The sequence below is a fragment of the Humulus lupulus genome, chromosome 9 (assembly GCF_963169125.1).
Source record: "Humulus lupulus chromosome 9, drHumLupu1.1, whole genome shotgun sequence".
Taxonomy (NCBI): domain Eukaryota; kingdom Viridiplantae; phylum Streptophyta; class Magnoliopsida; order Rosales; family Cannabaceae; genus Humulus; species Humulus lupulus.
In genome coordinates, this window is record NC_084801.1 from 185,482,309 (window position 1) to 185,502,325 (window position 20,017).

At 34.4% G+C, this 20,017-nt stretch overlaps 3 protein-coding genes across 3 annotated transcripts; all 3 read left to right on the forward strand.

Moving 5' to 3' along the window:
* On the forward strand, window positions 1–1,209 carry LOC133802655 (senescence-specific cysteine protease SAG39-like). Its single transcript, XM_062241005.1, has 2 exons — window positions 1–433; window positions 547–1,209. The coding sequence occupies exons 1-2, from the start codon at window positions 1–3 to the stop codon at window positions 1,140–1,142; spliced, it is 1,029 nt and encodes a 342-aa protein (XP_062096989.1). The 3' UTR covers window positions 1,143–1,209.
* Window positions 1,210–10,093: 8,884 nt separating this feature from the next.
* LOC133801655 (senescence-specific cysteine protease SAG39-like) lies at window positions 10,094–11,327 on the forward strand. The gene is made up of 2 exons (XM_062239902.1): window positions 10,094–10,526; window positions 10,632–11,327. Exons 1-2 carry the CDS (start codon window positions 10,094–10,096, stop codon window positions 11,225–11,227), a joined length of 1,029 nt encoding a protein of 342 aa, XP_062095886.1. The 3' UTR covers window positions 11,228–11,327.
* Window positions 11,328–17,281: 5,954 nt separating this feature from the next.
* On the forward strand, window positions 17,282–18,447 carry LOC133801656 (senescence-specific cysteine protease SAG39-like). Its single transcript, XM_062239903.1, has 2 exons — window positions 17,282–17,755; window positions 17,844–18,447. Exons 1-2 carry the CDS (start codon window positions 17,323–17,325, stop codon window positions 18,437–18,439), a joined length of 1,029 nt encoding a protein of 342 aa, XP_062095887.1. The 5' UTR covers window positions 17,282–17,322; the 3' UTR covers window positions 18,440–18,447.
* Window positions 18,448–20,017: the final 1,570 nt, after the last annotated feature.

The window sequence follows — 20,017 nt, forward strand, 5'->3', positions numbered from 1 at the left end:
ATGGCTTCGAGTTCACATAAAGTTTCTGTGGTGTTAGCTCTAGTGTTAGTCTTGGTCATGTGGGCTTCCGAGTCTCAATGTCGTACTTTGAATGAAGCTTCCATGTCAGAACAACACGAGCAATGGATGGCTCGCTATGGTCGCACCTACAAAGATGATGCCGAAAAGGAAATTCGTTTCCAGATATTTAAGAAGAATGTAGAGTTCATCGAGTCGTTTAACAAAGCAGGGAACAAGCCGTACAAGCTAGGCCTCAATGACTTTGTGGACCTTACCAATGAGGAATTCAGAGCCTCTCGTAATGGCTACAAAAAGTCCTCCAGTGTCCCTAGAAACACGCCATTTAAGTATGAAAGTGTGACTGCAGTTCCGTCCACCATGGATTGGAGGAAGAAGGGAGCTGTCACTCCAGTCAAGGACCAGGGTCAATGTGGTAATAATGCACATGAACATGTTAAAGGAATACAGTAATAAGTACATAGATATAAATTTTGAAGATGTTGATCTGATATGAATGTATTATACTTATATTTTAATATTTTACAGGATGTTGCTGGGCGTTCTCTGCAGTGGCTGCCACAGAAGGAATCACACAACTGTCCACAGGAAAGTTGATATCCTTATCTGAACAAGAATTGGTCGATTGCGACACAAGTGGTACTGACCAAGGGTGCGAAGGGGGACTCATGGACGACGCCTTCGAGTTCATCATCAACAATGGAGGCCTCAACACAGAGGCCAACTACCCTTACAAGGGAGTTGATGCCACTTGTAACAAGAAGTCCTCATCTTCAGATGCTGCCAAAATAACCGGCTACGAAGATGTGCCAGCCAATAGCGAGAAGGCATTGCTAAAAGCCGTCGCCAACCAGCCAATCTCAGTGGCAATCGATGCTGGTGGTTCTGAATTCCAATTGTACTCGAGTGGCGTCTTCACCGGGGAATGTGGAACCCAATTAGACCATGGTGTTACAGCCGTAGGATATGGAACTGCAGATGATGGTACTAAGTATTGGTTGGTGAAGAATTCATGGGGTTCCAGTTGGGGTGAGAATGGTTACATTAGGATGCAGAGAGATGTGGATGCCGAGGAAGGCCTTTGTGGCATTGCTATGGAAGCTTCTTATCCTACTGCTTCTTAAATGTTTTTATATATAAATGTAATAGTTGAAATGAATGTTGATCACCTAGCTATAGTTCTTAAAGTTATACATGAATGTATATTCTGATATTGTTTATATAAATATATATATAAGAACTCTTCTACTCTTATAGTTTGTTATAATAGATTGATCATATTATACTTTTAAATAGAATCAAAAGTTTGTCTTTCATATCTCTTCTAATAAAAGCTATTGTGTTTTATTGAAATCATAATACTCATGAACATAATAACACATGTCTTCACTACACCAAACTACATCTTTTGTGTCAGTGAAACGCATCAGTCAATGCAGTTAACTGACGTCGTTGACCGAGAATCAACATTTGTGGCAGTTGAGCACTGCCACAAATGCAGGGGTATTTGCGTTAGTGATAACACTGACACTTTTAATTGGTGAAGTTTGCGTTAGCGGTCAACTGACGTCGTTAACGCACTATTTGCGTCGTTCGCGTCAGTTGCCCACTTATAATTTCAATTATTTGCAGTTCAATTCATATTTACCGTATACTGACGCTGGACTTAATGAAGTTCAAGAGGAGTAGGCAAAATATATTCTACCCCATCTCACTAAATGATGGCATGCATGCTAAGTACCTATGTGAGGGGATTTAGTCCTTTTTGGAACTTTGTATTTCTTTTATTAGAAATTGTTAGAACTAATCAAATACAGAATCAATCTAACAAATTATAGGTTGAGTTAATTTAACTTTTTGATATGCATACTGTGCTAAATATCTATTTTATGACAAACTAGTTTTTTTGGAACTTTGCTAGATATCCATTTTATGACAAACTTTTTTGGAACTATGTATTTCTTTTATTAGACAGTGTTAGAACTAATAAAATATAAAGTCAATGTTACTAATGTTGATTTAATTTAATTTTTTTATGTGCATTCTTTTACAGCAATTGCTGCGTTGATTTTGAAACCAGGAGGGGCATTGACAACATATTTGCAGTGTCCTCTGGTGTGAAAATATTGCGACAGTTAAAAACTGTAACCATAGAGAGCCAATCACAACACCTAATAATTTTCAGCGTTGCCCGCAACAGTGACAGTGTTTAACTGTCGGCGTAACTACCCCTACGCCGGCATAGGCAAATACGACAGTTAGTCAACTGTCGTCATTGCTCAATAGCGACAGTTAAAAACTGTCAGGAAATCTCATTTTTGTAGTAGTGAAAATATAACTTTGGTACCCTCTAATAAGAAAAATTCCTATCGAGTACCCACGATTTGTAAAATCAGTCTAAATGGCACCTTATGGTCAAAATAAATTTCTATAATACCTAAATTACCCCCATTTTAAATGCTTTAAATTATTAAAATTTATTTACAAAATATGATAACATATATCATATTATAAATTTTGCTCCAATTTATTTATTTTTAAATTAATTTTAATTTATCACACCATTACAAAACCTCCTCTTTCCTGCTCTCTCCACCTCATCTTTCTTTCTTCCCTATGCCATTGGAAGTTGAAAATCCGTTTCCATCAAGATCAGTAGAACCCATTTCTTGGGTTGGACCAAATCGACATCGACATAGCAGAAACACATGGGCTTACGAGAAGCATGGTGACAAGATAGTGTTGCGGTTTTATGCCCTAATTAAAACCCAAATTCTTTGAAATCTCATTTTATTATCAATGAAAGAATAGAAATCATTTTTTTGACTTGGTCAGTCACTTTGCTCACATGTTTTATTTTCATGATTATTTGTTTAATATAAACTTATATTAAATCCCGAGCATATAACTAATCTTATTTATAGTGATGTAATCACAGTGGAATATAAATATGATTATATGTTCAAAATAAGTTAGTCCTAAGATTAGTCAGCGCACAGGATTTACACTAACTTGCCAATTTACGATATGATCTACTTACACATTACAGTGTTATGTTCTTTCAAGAACATTAGCAAAGTAGATAAGATCGAATGTATTTGTTACATCGGACAGGACCGATATTGACAGTTGATAAGATAAGTAAACATACCGTTATTATCTATTCTAGTCATATCATATAGTTGACCATAGGTCAATTCAATCTCAATTCTGAGTGGTTAGTATTCTAACTGATTGTATTATTTGAGTTCTTTGACTTGTTCGTTACCAGCTTACCCTACGGACTAGCCCATACTTACATCTTGGGAACTCAGTAGTATAATTGAGTGGGAGTGTTAATTATAGATATGAACATCTATAGCTTCTGATGAAGAAGTGAAACGATGGTTTCCTTTTAGTTTGGTCCAAGGTGTTAAATGATAGAGATCTCATTTCAGTAATTAAATTAGTTTACTGAAATATCATTTACAAGGAACTAAGTGTTTTAAGGATAAAATACAATGAGGGGTAAAACGATATTTTAGTCCTATCTCATTGTAGACCGTCTATAGAGGATTAAGTGACAATTATGGTTGTAACAAGGGATAATTAATAGCGTATTCATATTTTTTATAGAGTGTTCTATGAATTCAAGAGTGCAATTCCAAGTCTATAGTAGAGTCACGAGGAATTAATAAGTTAGTAAATTTATTTGTTAGATTTATGATAACTTATTGGAGCTTGATTTCATAGGCCCATGGTCCCTATTGTACCTTGGATAAAATCATCTAGATAGTCTCAATTAATTGATTTAATCATCAATTAGAATTATCAAAGTTGACCAGGTCAATTTTGGATGGTTTCACAGAGTTGTGTAATTTTGAGAAGAAAAGAGAAATTATGCAGATTTATTAATTAAGATAAATTGGTATCTAAATTAATAAATAAGTTTAAATCCAAGTTCAAATTATAAATAATTAATTTGATAGAGGATTTAAATCATTATTTAATTAATTAAATCAATAGAAAATAATACAATCCTTGATTTTAAGTCCAATGGGCTTATAATCAAATGGGAAATTTCACTGGCTTATAGCCCATGATAATTTCGACCTAGGGCTTCAAAATGGCTGTTATTTTATTGATTTTTTAATTAAATTAAATGGCCTAATTGATTCTATAAAAGGAGTGGTTAGAGAGAAGTCAAAACATAAGTCACAAGTCAGATTTTCTAATAGTTTTAGATTCTCTCTAAACACAAGTCTTTTCGAAACCTCTTTGTTATTTTCTCTTCTTCTCTCTATATCTATCTCATGTGTTGAGAATTGCCCACACTAGTCTATGTGGTTCTTAGGATATATTGGAATATTGTGAAGAAAATAGAAGATCATTCAGTTTCTTGATAATACTCTGCGACAGAGAGGATACGAGAGTTAGAGAAACTAAAGGAAGGGAATGAAATTCCATTTTTTATGATTACCAACTTAATTATTCAATTTAAATAATTAATTGCTGAACTGTTACAGAAATGTTTAAACAGACACAGAGACTGTTTGAACAGAAACCAGATATGTTTAAACAGTTTATCACCAGAAGATAAAAACGAACATAAGGTAAAGAACACACGAAATTATACGTGGTATCAGCAATCTTTGCAGATTGCTACTGGTCCACGGGGCCACGCCCAGATAATGAAATTTATTAGAAGAATATCTAAACGATTACAAAACTAAATTGACTTATACAAATAAAGACTCCCTCATGAATTTTTCCAAACTGTTGTAATCTAAACTCCTAATCAAATTTCTGAAGTGCTAAGATCTTCAACCCTTCAAATCATAACACTTGCACTTTTCCTCCCAAAAAGTGACTCACGAACATGACTTCTCCCGAAGCTTGATGAACAATGTCCAAGTGTAACGCCCTGGTTACCCCAGAACAATTACGGTGAACCAGAAATTTGACCCGCTACCCGAGTCATTTGGTTAAAAACGTGTTCTAAGTGTTATTAACAGGCTAAGGTGAAAATCAATAAAAAGGGAAATGATATATTTTATTAAGTACGTAAAACTATTCATGAGCTCATCAAAACGTTTACAAGTTATTTACAACTCAAAATAGTCATTACAGTTTCAAAAGTATAAACCCGCCGACCTAAGCGGCAAAAATAGGGTAAACCCCCTAGTTCCTCTGAGAACTCATTGGTCGTGGTGGTCAAGCGGCCGCATATGTACACATCACCACTTAAGCTCTCCACTCAAGGCTGGGTGAGCTTTTCTTTCCCTTTACCTGCACCACATAGCACCCATGAGCCAAGGCCCAGCAAGAATACACAATAAAGCATGATATAATATCAACAATGATCATAATAATCATTCAGGACTATCAGTCCAAAACAGATACGTGACAGTAGCAAAAGTCACAAAAGTGGGTACAACTCCCTCTGGCCATGTGACGATAGGGTCACCAGGGCTTAACTGATAAGTGATTCCTTTCATAAGTTTGACCAGGATAGGTGTAAGGTGAATAGTCACCAGCATAACCTTCCTCATGACCATAGAGTCATAACCTTGGAACATCGTTCCCTAGCCATGTGACAACAGTCACCGGGGCCTTATGCCCTGGCTCTGAGTACTAGTCTTAGACTAGCCAAGCGCTTATAAGTTCATCGACCTTAGGGTCGGTCCAGCATTAGTGTCATAGAGCCATTCAATGCTGATATTGATTAGATCTAATCTTCATTTGGCTCGACGTTCATGACGCTATGCCATTTCTGACTCTAAGGTCAGTATCCCTGACTAGTCAATGCCATATACAAGTAATCAACATTCACTAGCATTTAATATGTAATCCATGTCCACATATATCAACCAATATGCCTCAATAACATTCACGCATGTCATATATACACAGGATGCAGTTTTCTTACCTCTGGTTCGAGTGGAAATGAATAAAAGAACGACCCTTGAGAACGATCAACATTTTGGTCCTTTAGCGGTTACCTGGTCATAACCAATTATGGGATTCCATCAATAAAGTGAGTAACAAAGGGTTCCCGAACCAAAACCTAGCCTCCGAGACATCAAACACTACTAAACCAGGTAGTAGGATCAACCCCGAGGCCTAAGGTTAGCATCCCCAAGCCAAAAAGCCATTAAGGGCCGCGGCCCTCCTTGGCCATGCCGCGGCCCGCCCCTTAAACAGAGGCGGCCAACTTTAGCACTCTTCAAGGGTTGCGGCCCTCCCTGGCCATGCCGCGGCCCAACCTCCAGTTCAGCCAAATTCCCTGTTTTTCTTCCCTTGCGATTTCTCTTGGAACCAACCTTTCAAACCAATCTTAAACACCACTCAAACCTCCAACACAACCCCTAAACTTGATCTATAACACTCCCTCATCAAAAGCCAAGTTAAACCCCAACCAAAACTTCCATCAATTCCAACAATCCAACAACAAGATCACAAGTTGAAACTAACAACTAAAACAGAGTATACATGGAAACCAATGGCTAAAAACTTACCTCAAACTCAAGTTGTGGTGCTCTTCAATGGTAGACCACTCTTCCAAACTTCCAAGGCCTACTTCCCAAGCTTAAATCCTCAACAAGATCACAAAAACCACAAAGGAGATGAAGGAGGAGGAAGGTACGGGTAAGCTCCAAACTTGCTCTGTTTTTCTCATAAATTTTACTGCTGAACTCAATTTATATCTATCCTAGGGGTAAAAAGACCATTATACCCCTAGGTCAATTATGGGTTTCTAAAGGCTCCCAAGGGCATATCTGTCATTTCCAACCTATCTCGTTAATCATAATTAACGCTCTTCAATTCCCGCTATTCTCAATAATATCAAACACCAATAATTCACATCTCGTTACCCTTTAACCCCCTGTAACGCTCTAATCATTAAAAACACCCCGAGACTCATCCCGAACCCCAAGCTTAAACCTGTTATGACCAATCTGATAATCTATATTTAAAGATCGTTTCATGCCAAATAACTCAAACCAATCCACATTATAATGTGGCCTCTCAATATATCATTGACATGCAAACAAATATACACTTATGCCCTCAACGGGCCAAATTACCAAAGTACCCCTGTAAACAAATGTTGACCCACGTGCATGCATTTAACATCATATTATAATATAATTTTCATAAACATGCATATATTCATGTAATGACATAATTAAACAAGTATGGCCCTCTAGACCTACTATTCTCGCCATTAAACACATCGGAGAATTCGAGGCATTACACCAAGTGTGTTCAACCTGCACAATTAACACAAAGAAAACAATACAGAAGTACACTGTAATAAACCACAAAAAACTTGCTGGACTCAAGTTCTTCACATAAAAAGTCTCTCTAAAACTTGAAAATATATGGAAAATAATAGACCAAGAGAGATGATCAAAAACCAACGACCAAAGGATGATTATATACCCTTTAGAGCCCCTTTAGGTCGTGGAAAATAAATCAGAAACCAATCAGCCAATAAATGGAAAATCCTCCCAAACAGGAAAGTCAGAATCTGTTCCGTTCAAACAGATTCATTGAACCTGGACAATTTTTAAACCCAGTTTCCTTAAATAAATAAGGAAACAAAATATACATTATCTCTGCAAGCTGTACACGGTTTCTAGACAAACAAATCAGATCAAGAAATAAATACCAATAATTTCCATATATACAAAAGTTTAAGACAAGATATTTTTTAATAGGAAATTATATATTTATTCAATTAACATACATAGAATAATATGATTTTAGAAAACATTTCACAACAAAACAGGAAACTACCCATTTAAAAAAAAACTTCTTTAATTAATTTTGTCAATTTTGTCAAATATGTCAATAAAGGATTTTACAGAGTCTATAAAAGGAGTGCTTAGAGAAAAGTCAAAACATAAGTCACAAGTCAGATTTTCTGATAGTTTTAGATTCTCTCTAAACACAAGTCATTTTCTAAGCCTCTTTGTTATTTTCTCTTCTTCTCTCTATATTTATCTCATGTATCGAGAATTGCCCACACTAGTCTAGGTGGTTCTAAGGATACATTGGAAGATTGTGAAGAAAATTGGAAGATTGTGAAGAAAATAGAAAATTGGTTCAGTTTCTTGATAATACTCTGCGACAGAGAGGATACAAGAGTTAGAGAAACTGAAGGAATGACTCTTTAATTCCGCTGCGTATACTGTAAGTATTCTATTCTTTGTTTCTCTTTGAATTCCATTTTAGAAACATGTTTTGAAAAATAATCCACAATAAATATATATTTGAAAAATATGAAACAAGACTCATGATGGGATTGTTAATAAATTGATAATAATAACATGATTTAGAAACCTTAAATTATTATTATTATTATTATTATTATTATTATTATTATTATTATTATTTTGCCTAAAATCATATATTAATTATATGATAGCACATGCATTTTTGCTTTGACAAAATTTGTTTTTATTTCTTTACATCATATATTAATCCCACTAATATTTTACAATTTTTTCAACATTAATGTCATAATTTTAATTATTCTTAGCACATAAGGTGATATATTTCTTTGACATAATTTATGTTTTCCATATATTTTTTTTCATTAACTATTTATATAATTATTATCAATATGTTTTATTCTTAAACATAAAATCTTTCATCCATTGGTGCAATTGCAATATTGACATAAAAAATGGTGTAAAAAATTGTTTCTATAGAACCTATTTCTCTCTATATATAAATATATATATCTAGAGCAGTAATGATATTACACATTTTTTATACCAAAATATTACACATACTTATATGACCAATCATGTTTACTTAAAATGGGTTTCACCAAGTTAAAATGACTTGTCATGTAAATTGTAACATTACTCGTCTAAATTGCTAATTTTTACTATTAATATATTGGCTAAAATATTTCTACAGACTACAACCTGTTTGATGATTTTACTTGGTTTATATGTGAAAATTGTTCGTTGTGTTGCAGTTCCCCTGTTTCAACTTAAGGTACAATAATCATTTTATAATATATACTCTGTTTTTGGGATATAACTTACTAAATATGACAGAGAAGATAGACACTCCAATAAGTTAACATAGCCAAAAAAAAAATTAGAAAGAAACTAGAAGAGTCTAGAAATGAATATCTTTCAACCATTGTTTTTGTCTTCGCATGACTCCATAGTTAGTAGAACACATCTACTAACTATGCACCACGAGAGTTTAAAAGAAATGTTTCTTTTAAACTATCATATTGAATATCTTTTAACCATTAATGTTTTCGTCTTCGCATGACTGAATAGTTAGTGGAACACACTATCTACTAACTAGTTCAATCATCTCACTCGACGGTTGTGTGAAAAAATGTCAAAGGTTGTTGAAGATTTCGCTCATGGACTTGACTGCCCGAGTCTCCCACGCGCAACACCAGCCCACGTGTACGAGTTTCTCGCACCCGGTGCGCCAACCGGCCACCTTAGGCGTGGCACCCCTTTGAGCCGCGACACTCCTTCGCGCGCCCATATATTAAGTTAATGGGGGTGCAACAGTTGCCAATTATGTCACCTACGCCACGTACAAACTAATACCTTTTTTAGAGCTTATATAACACGTATAAAAATTTTAAAAGTGGAAAGACTAATGGACTTTAATTAATGATTGAAAGTAGCATATAAGATTACAAATATTTGTAAGTAGGAGAAGACAAAAGAAGATTCAAGATACTATTGCTAAATCAATATGACATGTATTTTGTTAGAACTATATGATTGCAATATGTTTTTTAACTTATTTTTAGTTGGAATATTGTGTATAATGGCATCAATCAATATAAATGTTGATAATTAAAATAAATTATGAGTCAACTAGAGGAGAAATGTGTACTGATCACTGTCTTGCAAACAAGAAATCGTACACGTTATCCAAATTTGCCGTCCAAACCAGGGAGAGTAAGCTTCTAATTGAACTGTTAATATACAGATTATTTACGTATATATATACCAGAGTTTCTCTCTTATCAAAATGTACCTCCTCACTTCTGCTATACACTCATATAAAGTTTCATAACGATAAGACAAGCTAGCAAGAAATGGCTTCGAGTTCACAAAAAGTTTCTGTGGTGTTAGCTCTAGTGTTAGTCTTGGTCATGTGGGCTTCCGAGTCTCAATGTCGGACTTTGAACGAAGCTTCCATGTCAGAACAACACGAGCAATGGATGGCTCGCTATGGTCGCACCTACAAAGATGATGCCGAAAAGGAAATTCGTTTCCAGATTTTTAAGAAGAATGTGGAGTTCATCGAGTCGTTTAACAAAGCAGGGAACAAGCCGTACAAGCTAGGCCTCAATGAATTTGTGGACCTTACCAATGAGGAATTCAGAGCCTCTCGTAATGGCTACAAAAAGTCCTTCAATGTCCCTAGAAACACACCATTTAAGTATGAAAGTGTGACTGCAGTTCCGTCCACCATGGATTGGAGGAAGAAGGGAGCTGTCACTCCAGTCAAGGACCAGGGTCAATGTGGTAATAATGCACATGAACATGTTAAAGGAATACAGTAATAAGTACATAGATATAAATTTTGAAGATGTTGATCTGATATGAATGTATTATACTTATATTTTACAGGATGTTGCTGGGCGTTCTCTGCAGTGGCTGCCACAGAAGGAATCACACAATTGTCCACAGGAAAGTTGATATCCTTATCTGAACAAGAATTGGTCGATTGCGACACAAGTGGTACTGACCAAGGGTGCGAAGGGGGACTCATGGACGACGCCTTCGAGTTCATCATCAACAATGGAGGCCTCAACACAGAGGCCAACTACCCTTACAAGGGAGTTGATGCCACTTGTAACAAGAAGTCCTCATCTTCAGATGTTGCCAAAATAACCGGCTACGAAGATGTGCCAGCCAATAGTGAGAAGGCATTGCTAAAAGCCGTCGCCAACCAGCCAATCTCAGTGGCAATCGATGCTGGTGGTTCTGAATTCCAATTGTACTCGAGTGGCGTCTTCACCGGGGAATGTGGAACCCAATTAGACCATGGTGTCACAGCCGTAGGATATGGAACTGCAGATGATGGTACTAAGTATTGGTTGGTGAAGAATTCATGGGGTTCCAGTTGGGGTGAGAATGGTTACATTAGGATGCAGAGAGATGTGGATGCCGAGGAAGGCCTTTGTGGCATTGCTATGGAAGCTTCTTATCCTACTGCCTCTTAAATGTTTTTATATGTAAATGTAATAGTTGAAATGAATGTTGATCACCTAGCTATAGTTCTTAAAGTTATACATGAATGTATATTCTGATATTGTTTATATAAATATATATAAGAACACTTCTACTCTTATAGTTTGTTATAATAGATTGATCATATTATACTTTTAAATAGAATCAAAAGTTTGTCTTTCATATCTCGTCTAATAAAAGCTATTGTGTTTTATTGAAATCACAATACTCATCAACATAATGACACGTGTCTTCACTACACCAAAATACATCTTTTGTGTCAGTGAAACGCATCAGTCAATGCAGTTAACTGACGTTGTTGACCGAGAATCAATATTTGTGGCAGTTGAGCACTGCCACAGATGCAGGGGCATTTGCGTCAGTGATAACACTGACACTTTTAATTGGCGAAGTTTGCATTAGTGGTCAACTGACACCGTTAACGCACTGTTTACGTTAGTAGGCAACTGATGCTAACGGCGTGTTTGCATCAGTGCCCCACTGACGCAAACACATCGTTCGCGTCAGTTGCCCACTTATAATTTCAATTATTTGCAGTTCAATTCATAATTACCGTATAGTGACGCAAAACTTAATGAAGTTCAAGAGGAGTGGGCAAAATATATTCTACCCCATCTCACTAAATGATGGCATGCATGCTAAGTACCTATGTGAGGGGATTTAGTCATTTTTGGAACTTTGTATTTCTTTTATTAGAAATTGTTAGAACTAATCAAATACAGAATCAATCTAACAAATTATAGGTTGAGTTAATTTAGCGTTTTGATATGTATACTGTGCTAAATATCTATTTCATGACAAACTAGTTTTTTTTTTAACTTTGCTAGATATCCATTTTATGACAAACTTGTTTGGAACTATGTATTTTTTTTATTAGACAGTGTTAGAACTAATAAAATATAAAGTTAATGTTACTAATGTTGATTTAATTTAATTTTTTATGTGCATTCTTTTACTGCAATTGCTGCGTTGATTTTGAAACCAGGGGGGGCATTGACAACATATTTGCAGTGTCCTTTGGTGTGAAAATATTGCAACAGTTAAAAATTGTAACCATAGAGAGCCAATCACGACACCTAATAATTGTTGGCGTTACCAGCAACAACGACACATATTAACTGTCAACGTTGCCAGCAACATCGACACCTATTAACTGTTGACGTTGCTAGCAACGGCGACACCTATTAACTGTCGGCATTGCCCGCAACAGTGACAGTGTTTAACTGTCGGCGTAACTACCCCGACGCTAGCATAGGCAAATACGACAGTTAGTCGACTGTCGTCATTGCTCAATCGCGACAGTTAAAAACTGTCAGGAAATCTCATTTTTGTAGTAGTGAAAATACAACTTTGGTACCCTCTAATAAGAAAAACTCCTTTCGAGTACCCTCGATTTGTAAAATCAGTCTAAATGGCACCTTATGGTCAAAAAAATTCTATAATACCTAAATTACCCCCATTTTAAATGCTTTAAATTATTAAAATTTATTTACAAAATATGATAACACATATCATATTATAAATTTTGCTCCAATTTTTTTTTTTTTAAAATTAATTTTAATTTATCACACAATTACAAAACCTCCTCTTTCCTTCTCTCTCCACCTCATCTTTCTTTCTTCCCTATGCCATTGGAAGTTGAAAATCTGTTTCCATCAAGATCAGTAGAACCCATTTCTTGGGTTGGACCAAATCGACATCGACATAGCAGAAACAGATGGGCTTACGAGAAGCATGGTGACAAGATGGTGTTGCGGTTTTATACCCTAATTAAAACTCAAATTCTTTGTAATCTCATTTTATTATCAATGAAAGAATAGAAATCATTTTTTTGACTTGGTCAATCACTTTGCTCACATGTTTTATTTTCATGATTATTTGTTTAATATAAACTTCTATTAAATCCCAAGCATATAGCTAATCTTATTTATAGTGACGTAATCACAGTGGAATATAAATATGATTATATGTTCAAAATAAGTTAGTCCTAAGATTAGTTAGTGCACAGGATTTACACTGACTTGCCAATCTACGATATGATCTACTTACACATTACAGTGTTATGTTCTTTCCAGAACATTAGCAAAGTAGATAAGATCGAATGTATTAGTTACATCGAACAGGACCGATATTGACAGTTGATAAGATAAGTAAACATACCGTTATTATCTATTCTATTCATATCATATAGTTGACCATAGGTCAATTCAATCTCAATTATGAGTGGTTAGTATTCTAACTGATTGTATTATTTGAGTTCTTTGACTTATTCGTTACCAGCTTACCCTACGAACTAACCCATACTTACATCTTGGGAACTCAGTAGTATAATTGAGTGGGAGTGTTAATCATAGATATGAACATCTATAGCTTCTGATGAAGAAGTGAAACGATGGTTTCCTTTTAGTTTGGTTCAAAGTGTTAAATGATAGAGATCTCATTTCAGTAATTAAATTAGTTTACTGAAATATCATTTACAAGGAACTAAGTGTTTTAAGGATAAAATACAATGAGGGGTAAAACGGTATTTTAGTCCTATCTCATTGTAGACCGTCTATAGAGGATTGAGTGAAAATTATGGTTGTAATAATGGATAATTAATAGCGTATCTATATTTTTTATAGAGCGTTCTATGAATTCAACAGTGCAATTCCAAGTCTATAGTGGAGTCACGAGGAATTAATAAGTTAGTAAATTTATTTGTTAGATTTATGATAACTTATTGGAGCTTGATTTCATAGGCCCATGGTCCCCATTGTACCTTGGATAAAATCATCTAGATAGTCTCAATTAATTGATTTAATCATCAATTAGAATTATCAAAGTTGACCAGGTCAATTTTAGATGGTTTCACAGAGTTGTGTAATTTTGAGAAGAAAAGAGAAATTATGGCAGATTTATTAATGAAGATAAATTGGTATCTAAATTAATAAATAAGTTTAAATCAAGGTTCAAATTATAAATAATTAATTTGATAAAGGATTTAAATAATTATTTAATTAATTAAATCAATAGAAAATAATACAAGCCTTGATTTTAAGTCTAATGGGCTTATAATCAAATGAGAAATTTCACGGGCCTATAGCCCATGATAATTTCGACCTAGGGCTTCAAAATGGCTGTTATTTTATTGATTTTTTAATTAAATTAAATGACCTAATTGAGTCTATAAAATGAGTGCTTAGAGAGAAGTCAAAACATAAGTCACAAGTCAGATTTTCTGATAGTTTTAGATTCTCTCTAAATACAAGTCTTTTCTAAGCCTCTTTGTTATTTTCTCTTCTTCTCTCTATATCTATCACATGTGTTGAGAATTGCCCATACTAGTCTAGGTGGTTCTTAGGATACATTGGAAGATTGTGAAGAAAATAGAAGATCGATTCAGTTTCTTGATAATACTCTGCGCCAGAGAGGATACAAGAGTTAGAAAAACTGAAGGAAGGGAATGAAATTCCGTTTTTTATGATTACCAACTTAATTATTCAATTTAAATAATTAATTGCTGAACTGTTACAGAAATGTTTAAACAGACACAGAGACTGTTTGAACAGAAACCAGATATGTTTAAACAGTTTATCACCAGAAGATAAAAAGGAACATAAGGTAAAGAACACATGAAATTATACGTGGTATTAGCAATCGTTGCAGATTGCTACTAGTCCACGGGGCCACGCCTAGATAATGAAATTTATTAGAAGAATATCTAAATGATTACAAAACTAAATTGACTTATACAAATAAAAACTCCCTCTTGAATTTGTCGCAACTGTTGTAATCTAAACTCCTAATCAAATTTCTGAAGTGTTAAGATCTTGAGCTCCCTTCAAATCATAACACTTGCACTTTTCCTCCCGAAAAGTGACTCACGAACATGACTTCTCCCGAAGCTTGATGAACAATGTCCAAGTGTGTTCAACCTGCACAATTAACACAAAGAAAACAATACAGAAGACACTGTAATAAACCACTAAGAACTTGTTGGACTCAAGTTCTTCACATAAAAAGTCTCTCTAAAACTTGAAAATATATGGAAAATAATACACCAAGAGAGATGATCAAAAACCAACGACCTAAGAATGATTATATACCCTTTAGAACCCCTTTAGGTCGTGGAAAATAAATCAGAAACCAATCAGCCAATAAATGGAAAATCTTCCCAAACAGGAAAGTCAGAATCTGTTCAAATAGACTGGCAATCCGTTCAAACAGATTCATTGAACCTGGATAATTTTTAAACCCAGATTCCTTAAATAAATAAGGAAACAAAATATACATTATCTCTGCAAGCTGTACACGGTTTCTAGTAAAACAAATCAGATCAAGAAATAAATACCAATAATTTTCATATATACAAAAGTTTAAGACAAGATATTTTTTTATAGGAAATTATATATTAATTCAATTAACATATATAGAATAATCTGATTTTAGAAAACATTTCACAACAAAACAGGAAACTACCCATTTCAAAAAAAAATCTTCTTTAATTAATTTTGTCAAATATGCCAATAAAGGATTTTACAGAGTCTATAAAAAGAGTGCTTGGATAAAAGTCAAAACATAAGTCACAAGTCAGATTTTCTGATAGTTTTATATTCTCTCTAAACACAAGTCATTTTCTAAGCCTCTTTGTTATTTTCTCTTCTTCTCTCTATATTTATCTCATGGGTTGAGAATTGTCCACACTAGTCTAGGTGGTTCTAAGGATACATTGGAAGATTGTGAAGAAAATAGAAGATCGGTTCAGTTTCTTGATAATACTCTGCGACAGAGAGGATACAAGAGTTAGAGAAACTGAAGGAATGACTTTTTAATTCCGCTGCGTATACTGTAAGTATTCTGTTCTTTGTTTCTTCTTGAATTCAATTTTAGAAACATGTTTTAGGTTATCTCGTATTAATTTGTTTAATATTAGATATACATGAAAATAAATAAAGATCATGTATAAGTTTCCTAACAGATGGGTTCGCAGTTTGGTATAGAATTGGATTTGTGTTCTTAATATTTTTGGTACGAATTTGACTTTAAATCTGGGTTTTGTTCATAGTTTGGTATAAATTTGGATTTGTGTTCTTAATATTTTTGGTTTGTTGGTTCAATTTTATGGGTTTTATACATTCTATTTTATTTAATTATTAAGTTTTTTTTATCAAAATATTTTAATATAATTTTTAATGATTTATATCTGAGGGTAATACGGGTATTATAAAAAAATCATTGACTAAATTTGTAGTTAGGGTACTATTTTTACTAATTTTTCAATTATAAGGTACCAAATAATAATTATTTGTAATAGAAGGTTACTAGAGCGGTACTCGATCAAAACATTGGATACCAAAGGCGAATATTCTCTTTATTTTCCTATAAATGATGATACTTATTAAATTTGCCTAAGTCCTCATATGCATGGCGGTGCCCTGATACCACTAAAGTATCAAATGACTGACCACGAGCGCATCTTCAAATGACTACTTTTAACTCTTTCAAGAAATTAAGAAAACTTTTGCCTTATTTTGAGTTGTATTACATTGTTTTTGTTTCTTTTGTAAGATAGCAGTTATATTTTAGATTAATTGATCTTATATTGATACATAAACTTTTGTTTCCACGTACAAACTAATACTTTAAAAATGGACTTTAATTAATGATTGAAAGTAGCATACAAAATTACAAATTAATATGTGAAAGAAGGAGAAGACAAAAGAAGATTCAAGACACTATCTAACTCAACTTGACATGTATTATATAGTTTAAAGGTGGATTCTTGAAATTTCATCCGAAAATTTGTGGGATATAGAATAATATATTATGAGTCAACAAGAAGAGAAGAGATATGTATTTTGGCTGTCTTGATAACAAGAGAGCGTACAAGAAATCAACCTTGGTTGTCCATGTTATCCCAATTTGCCGTCCAAACCAGGGAGAGTAACCTACCAATTGGATTGTCAACATCAGATTATTTTCTTATATATACCAGAGTTTCTCTCATATCAAAATGTACCTCCTCACTTCACTTCTGATATACACTCATATAAAGTTTCATAACGATAAGACAAGCTAGCAAGTAATGGCTTCAAGATCACAAAAAGTTTCCGTGGTGTTAGCTCTAGTGTTAGTCTTGGTCATGTGGGCTTCCGAGTCTCAATGCCGAACTTTGAACGATGCTTCCATGTCAGAACAACACGAACAATGGATGGCTAGCTATGGTCGCACCTACAAAGATGATGCCGAAAAGGAAATTCGTTTCCAGATTTTTAAGAAGAATGTGGAGTTCATCGAGTCGTTTAACAAAGCAGGGAACAAGCCGTACAAGCTAGGCCTCAATGAATTTGTGGACCTTACCAATGAGGAATTCAGAGCCTCTCGTAATGGCTACAAAAAGTCCTCCAACATCCCTAGAAACACACCATTTAAGTATGAAAGTGTGACTGCAGTTCCGTCCACCATGGATTGGAGGAAGAAGGGAGCTGTCACCCCAGTCAAGGACCAGGGTCAATGTGGTAATAATGCACGTGAACATATTAAAGGAATACAGTAAATTTTGGAAATGTTGATCTGATATGAATGTATTATACTTATATTTTACAGGATGTTGCTGGGCGTTCTCTGCAGTGGCTGCCACGGAAGGAATCACACAATTGTCCACAGGAAAGTTGATATCCTTATCTGAACAAGAATTGGTCGATTGCGACACAAGCGGTACTGACCAAGGCTGTGAGGGAGGACTCATGGACAATGCCTTTGAGTTCATCATCAACAATGGAGGCCTCAACACAGAGGCCAACTACCCTTACAAGGGAGTTGACGCCACTTGTAATAAGAAGTCCTCATCTTCCGATGCTGCCAAAATAACTGGCTACGAAGATGTGCCAGCCAATAGCGAGAAGGCGTTGTTGAAAGCCGTCGCCAACCAGCCAATCTCAGTGGCAATCGATGCTGGTGGTTCTGAGTTCCAGTTGTACTCGAGTGGCGTCTTCACCGGGGAATGTGGAACCCAATTGGACCATGGTGTGACAGTCGTAGGATATGGAACTGCAGATGATGGTACTAAGTATTGGTTGGTGAAGAATTCATGGGGTTCCAGTTGGGGTGAGAATGGTTACATCAGGATGCAGAGAGATGTGGATGCCGAGGAAGGCCTTTGTGGCATTGCTATGGAAGCATCTTATCCTACTGCTTCTTAAATGTTTTTATATATATTAGTGTAATAGTTGAAATGAATGTTGATCATCTAGCTATATATAGTTCTTAAGGTTATACATGAATGTATATTTTGATATTATTTATATAAATATATATAACACCCTTCTACTCTTATAGTTTGTTATAATAGAATGATCATATTATACTTTTTTTTTAAGAGATCATATTATACTTTTAAGAGTGTTGTTATTTGATATTTTAATGTGTCCAATACCATATGAGATGGCATCTTATGTTTGGTTAGCGATACTCTATAATACTTAATAAATTCTAATATATAGGACTCAATATTAGATTGTACCAATAACAGTATGCTACCTCCTTGTAGTGTTAGATACATTGCCCTTAGCAATTCTCTACTTTAAAATAGACTCAAAAGTTTGACGATTTCATGTCTCATCTAATAAAATTTATTATTTTATTGAAAGCATAATACTCATCACAATAACACAGGTGACCAAATAAGATATGTATTTGAATCATGGTTAAATAACACATGACTTCCAGCTGAGACTAAAAATGACAACTTCTACCTTGACATTTGAGCACTTACCAAGCTAGTATTAAATAACAACCTTGTTCCATCTCTCCTCAGTTGATTCGACTATAAATTAATATTCTCATATTAATGTATTCACTAACTTTTTCCACCTTTTTACAACATCTGATCTGCTACATTTAGAGAGGCTTGTTGTACTCCACTGAACTTTATTAAAAGTCTTAGACTTAACCCTCATTCAGTAGTTTCCAACAATAACCATCTCAGATGAGACTCACAATTATTTAGTGTTGAAAATTATCCACTTATAAATAATTTGTTCTTACTCATTAAACTCTTACACTTGATGTTGACAAACTTTTGAATTGGGTTGTCATCATTGGTAAATCTCTTATTCTATGAGTTCTAGATGTAGAACTTACCAAATCTCTTGTAAAAGGTTTGGTGAACAAGTCCTCTAAGTTTTCACTAGTTTTCACATAAAAAAATCGATATAATTCTTTTTTGAATAAATTATCTTATATATTCATGTCTTAGACTTATATGTCTATACTTCACGTTATAATCTCTAACTAATGTGACTTGAATATCACATTTAATATTTTTTAATAAAATGTTGTGATATTTGTTGAAATATTTTGACATCGTGTGATATTTTCTGAATTTGTGAATATTTTATTTGGTGAGATATTATTATTTTATTTATTGTGTCATCTAATATCTTTTTATAAGATCTAAGCATACAAAACGAATCTGTATTCATTTTTTGTACCATGTTCGTAGATGATCTGCCTAGTCAGCTGATTATAAGTCGATCAGGCAACCTGGCAATCAATCTGAGTTGACCAAATCATTCCCGAAATAGAATATATGTTTATTCTTTTTATGATTGCTATATTTATTTAGGACAATTTTTTTATAGGGGCTTCATTTTAAGTCTTATCGGTAAGGCTCTCACTGTTTCTCGACCCATGAACAATTTTCGGCGCGGTTTTTTTTATGACTATGTAAATTGTAGCTATTTAGAGCATCCTGCAAAATTTTCAGAAAATTCTGAATA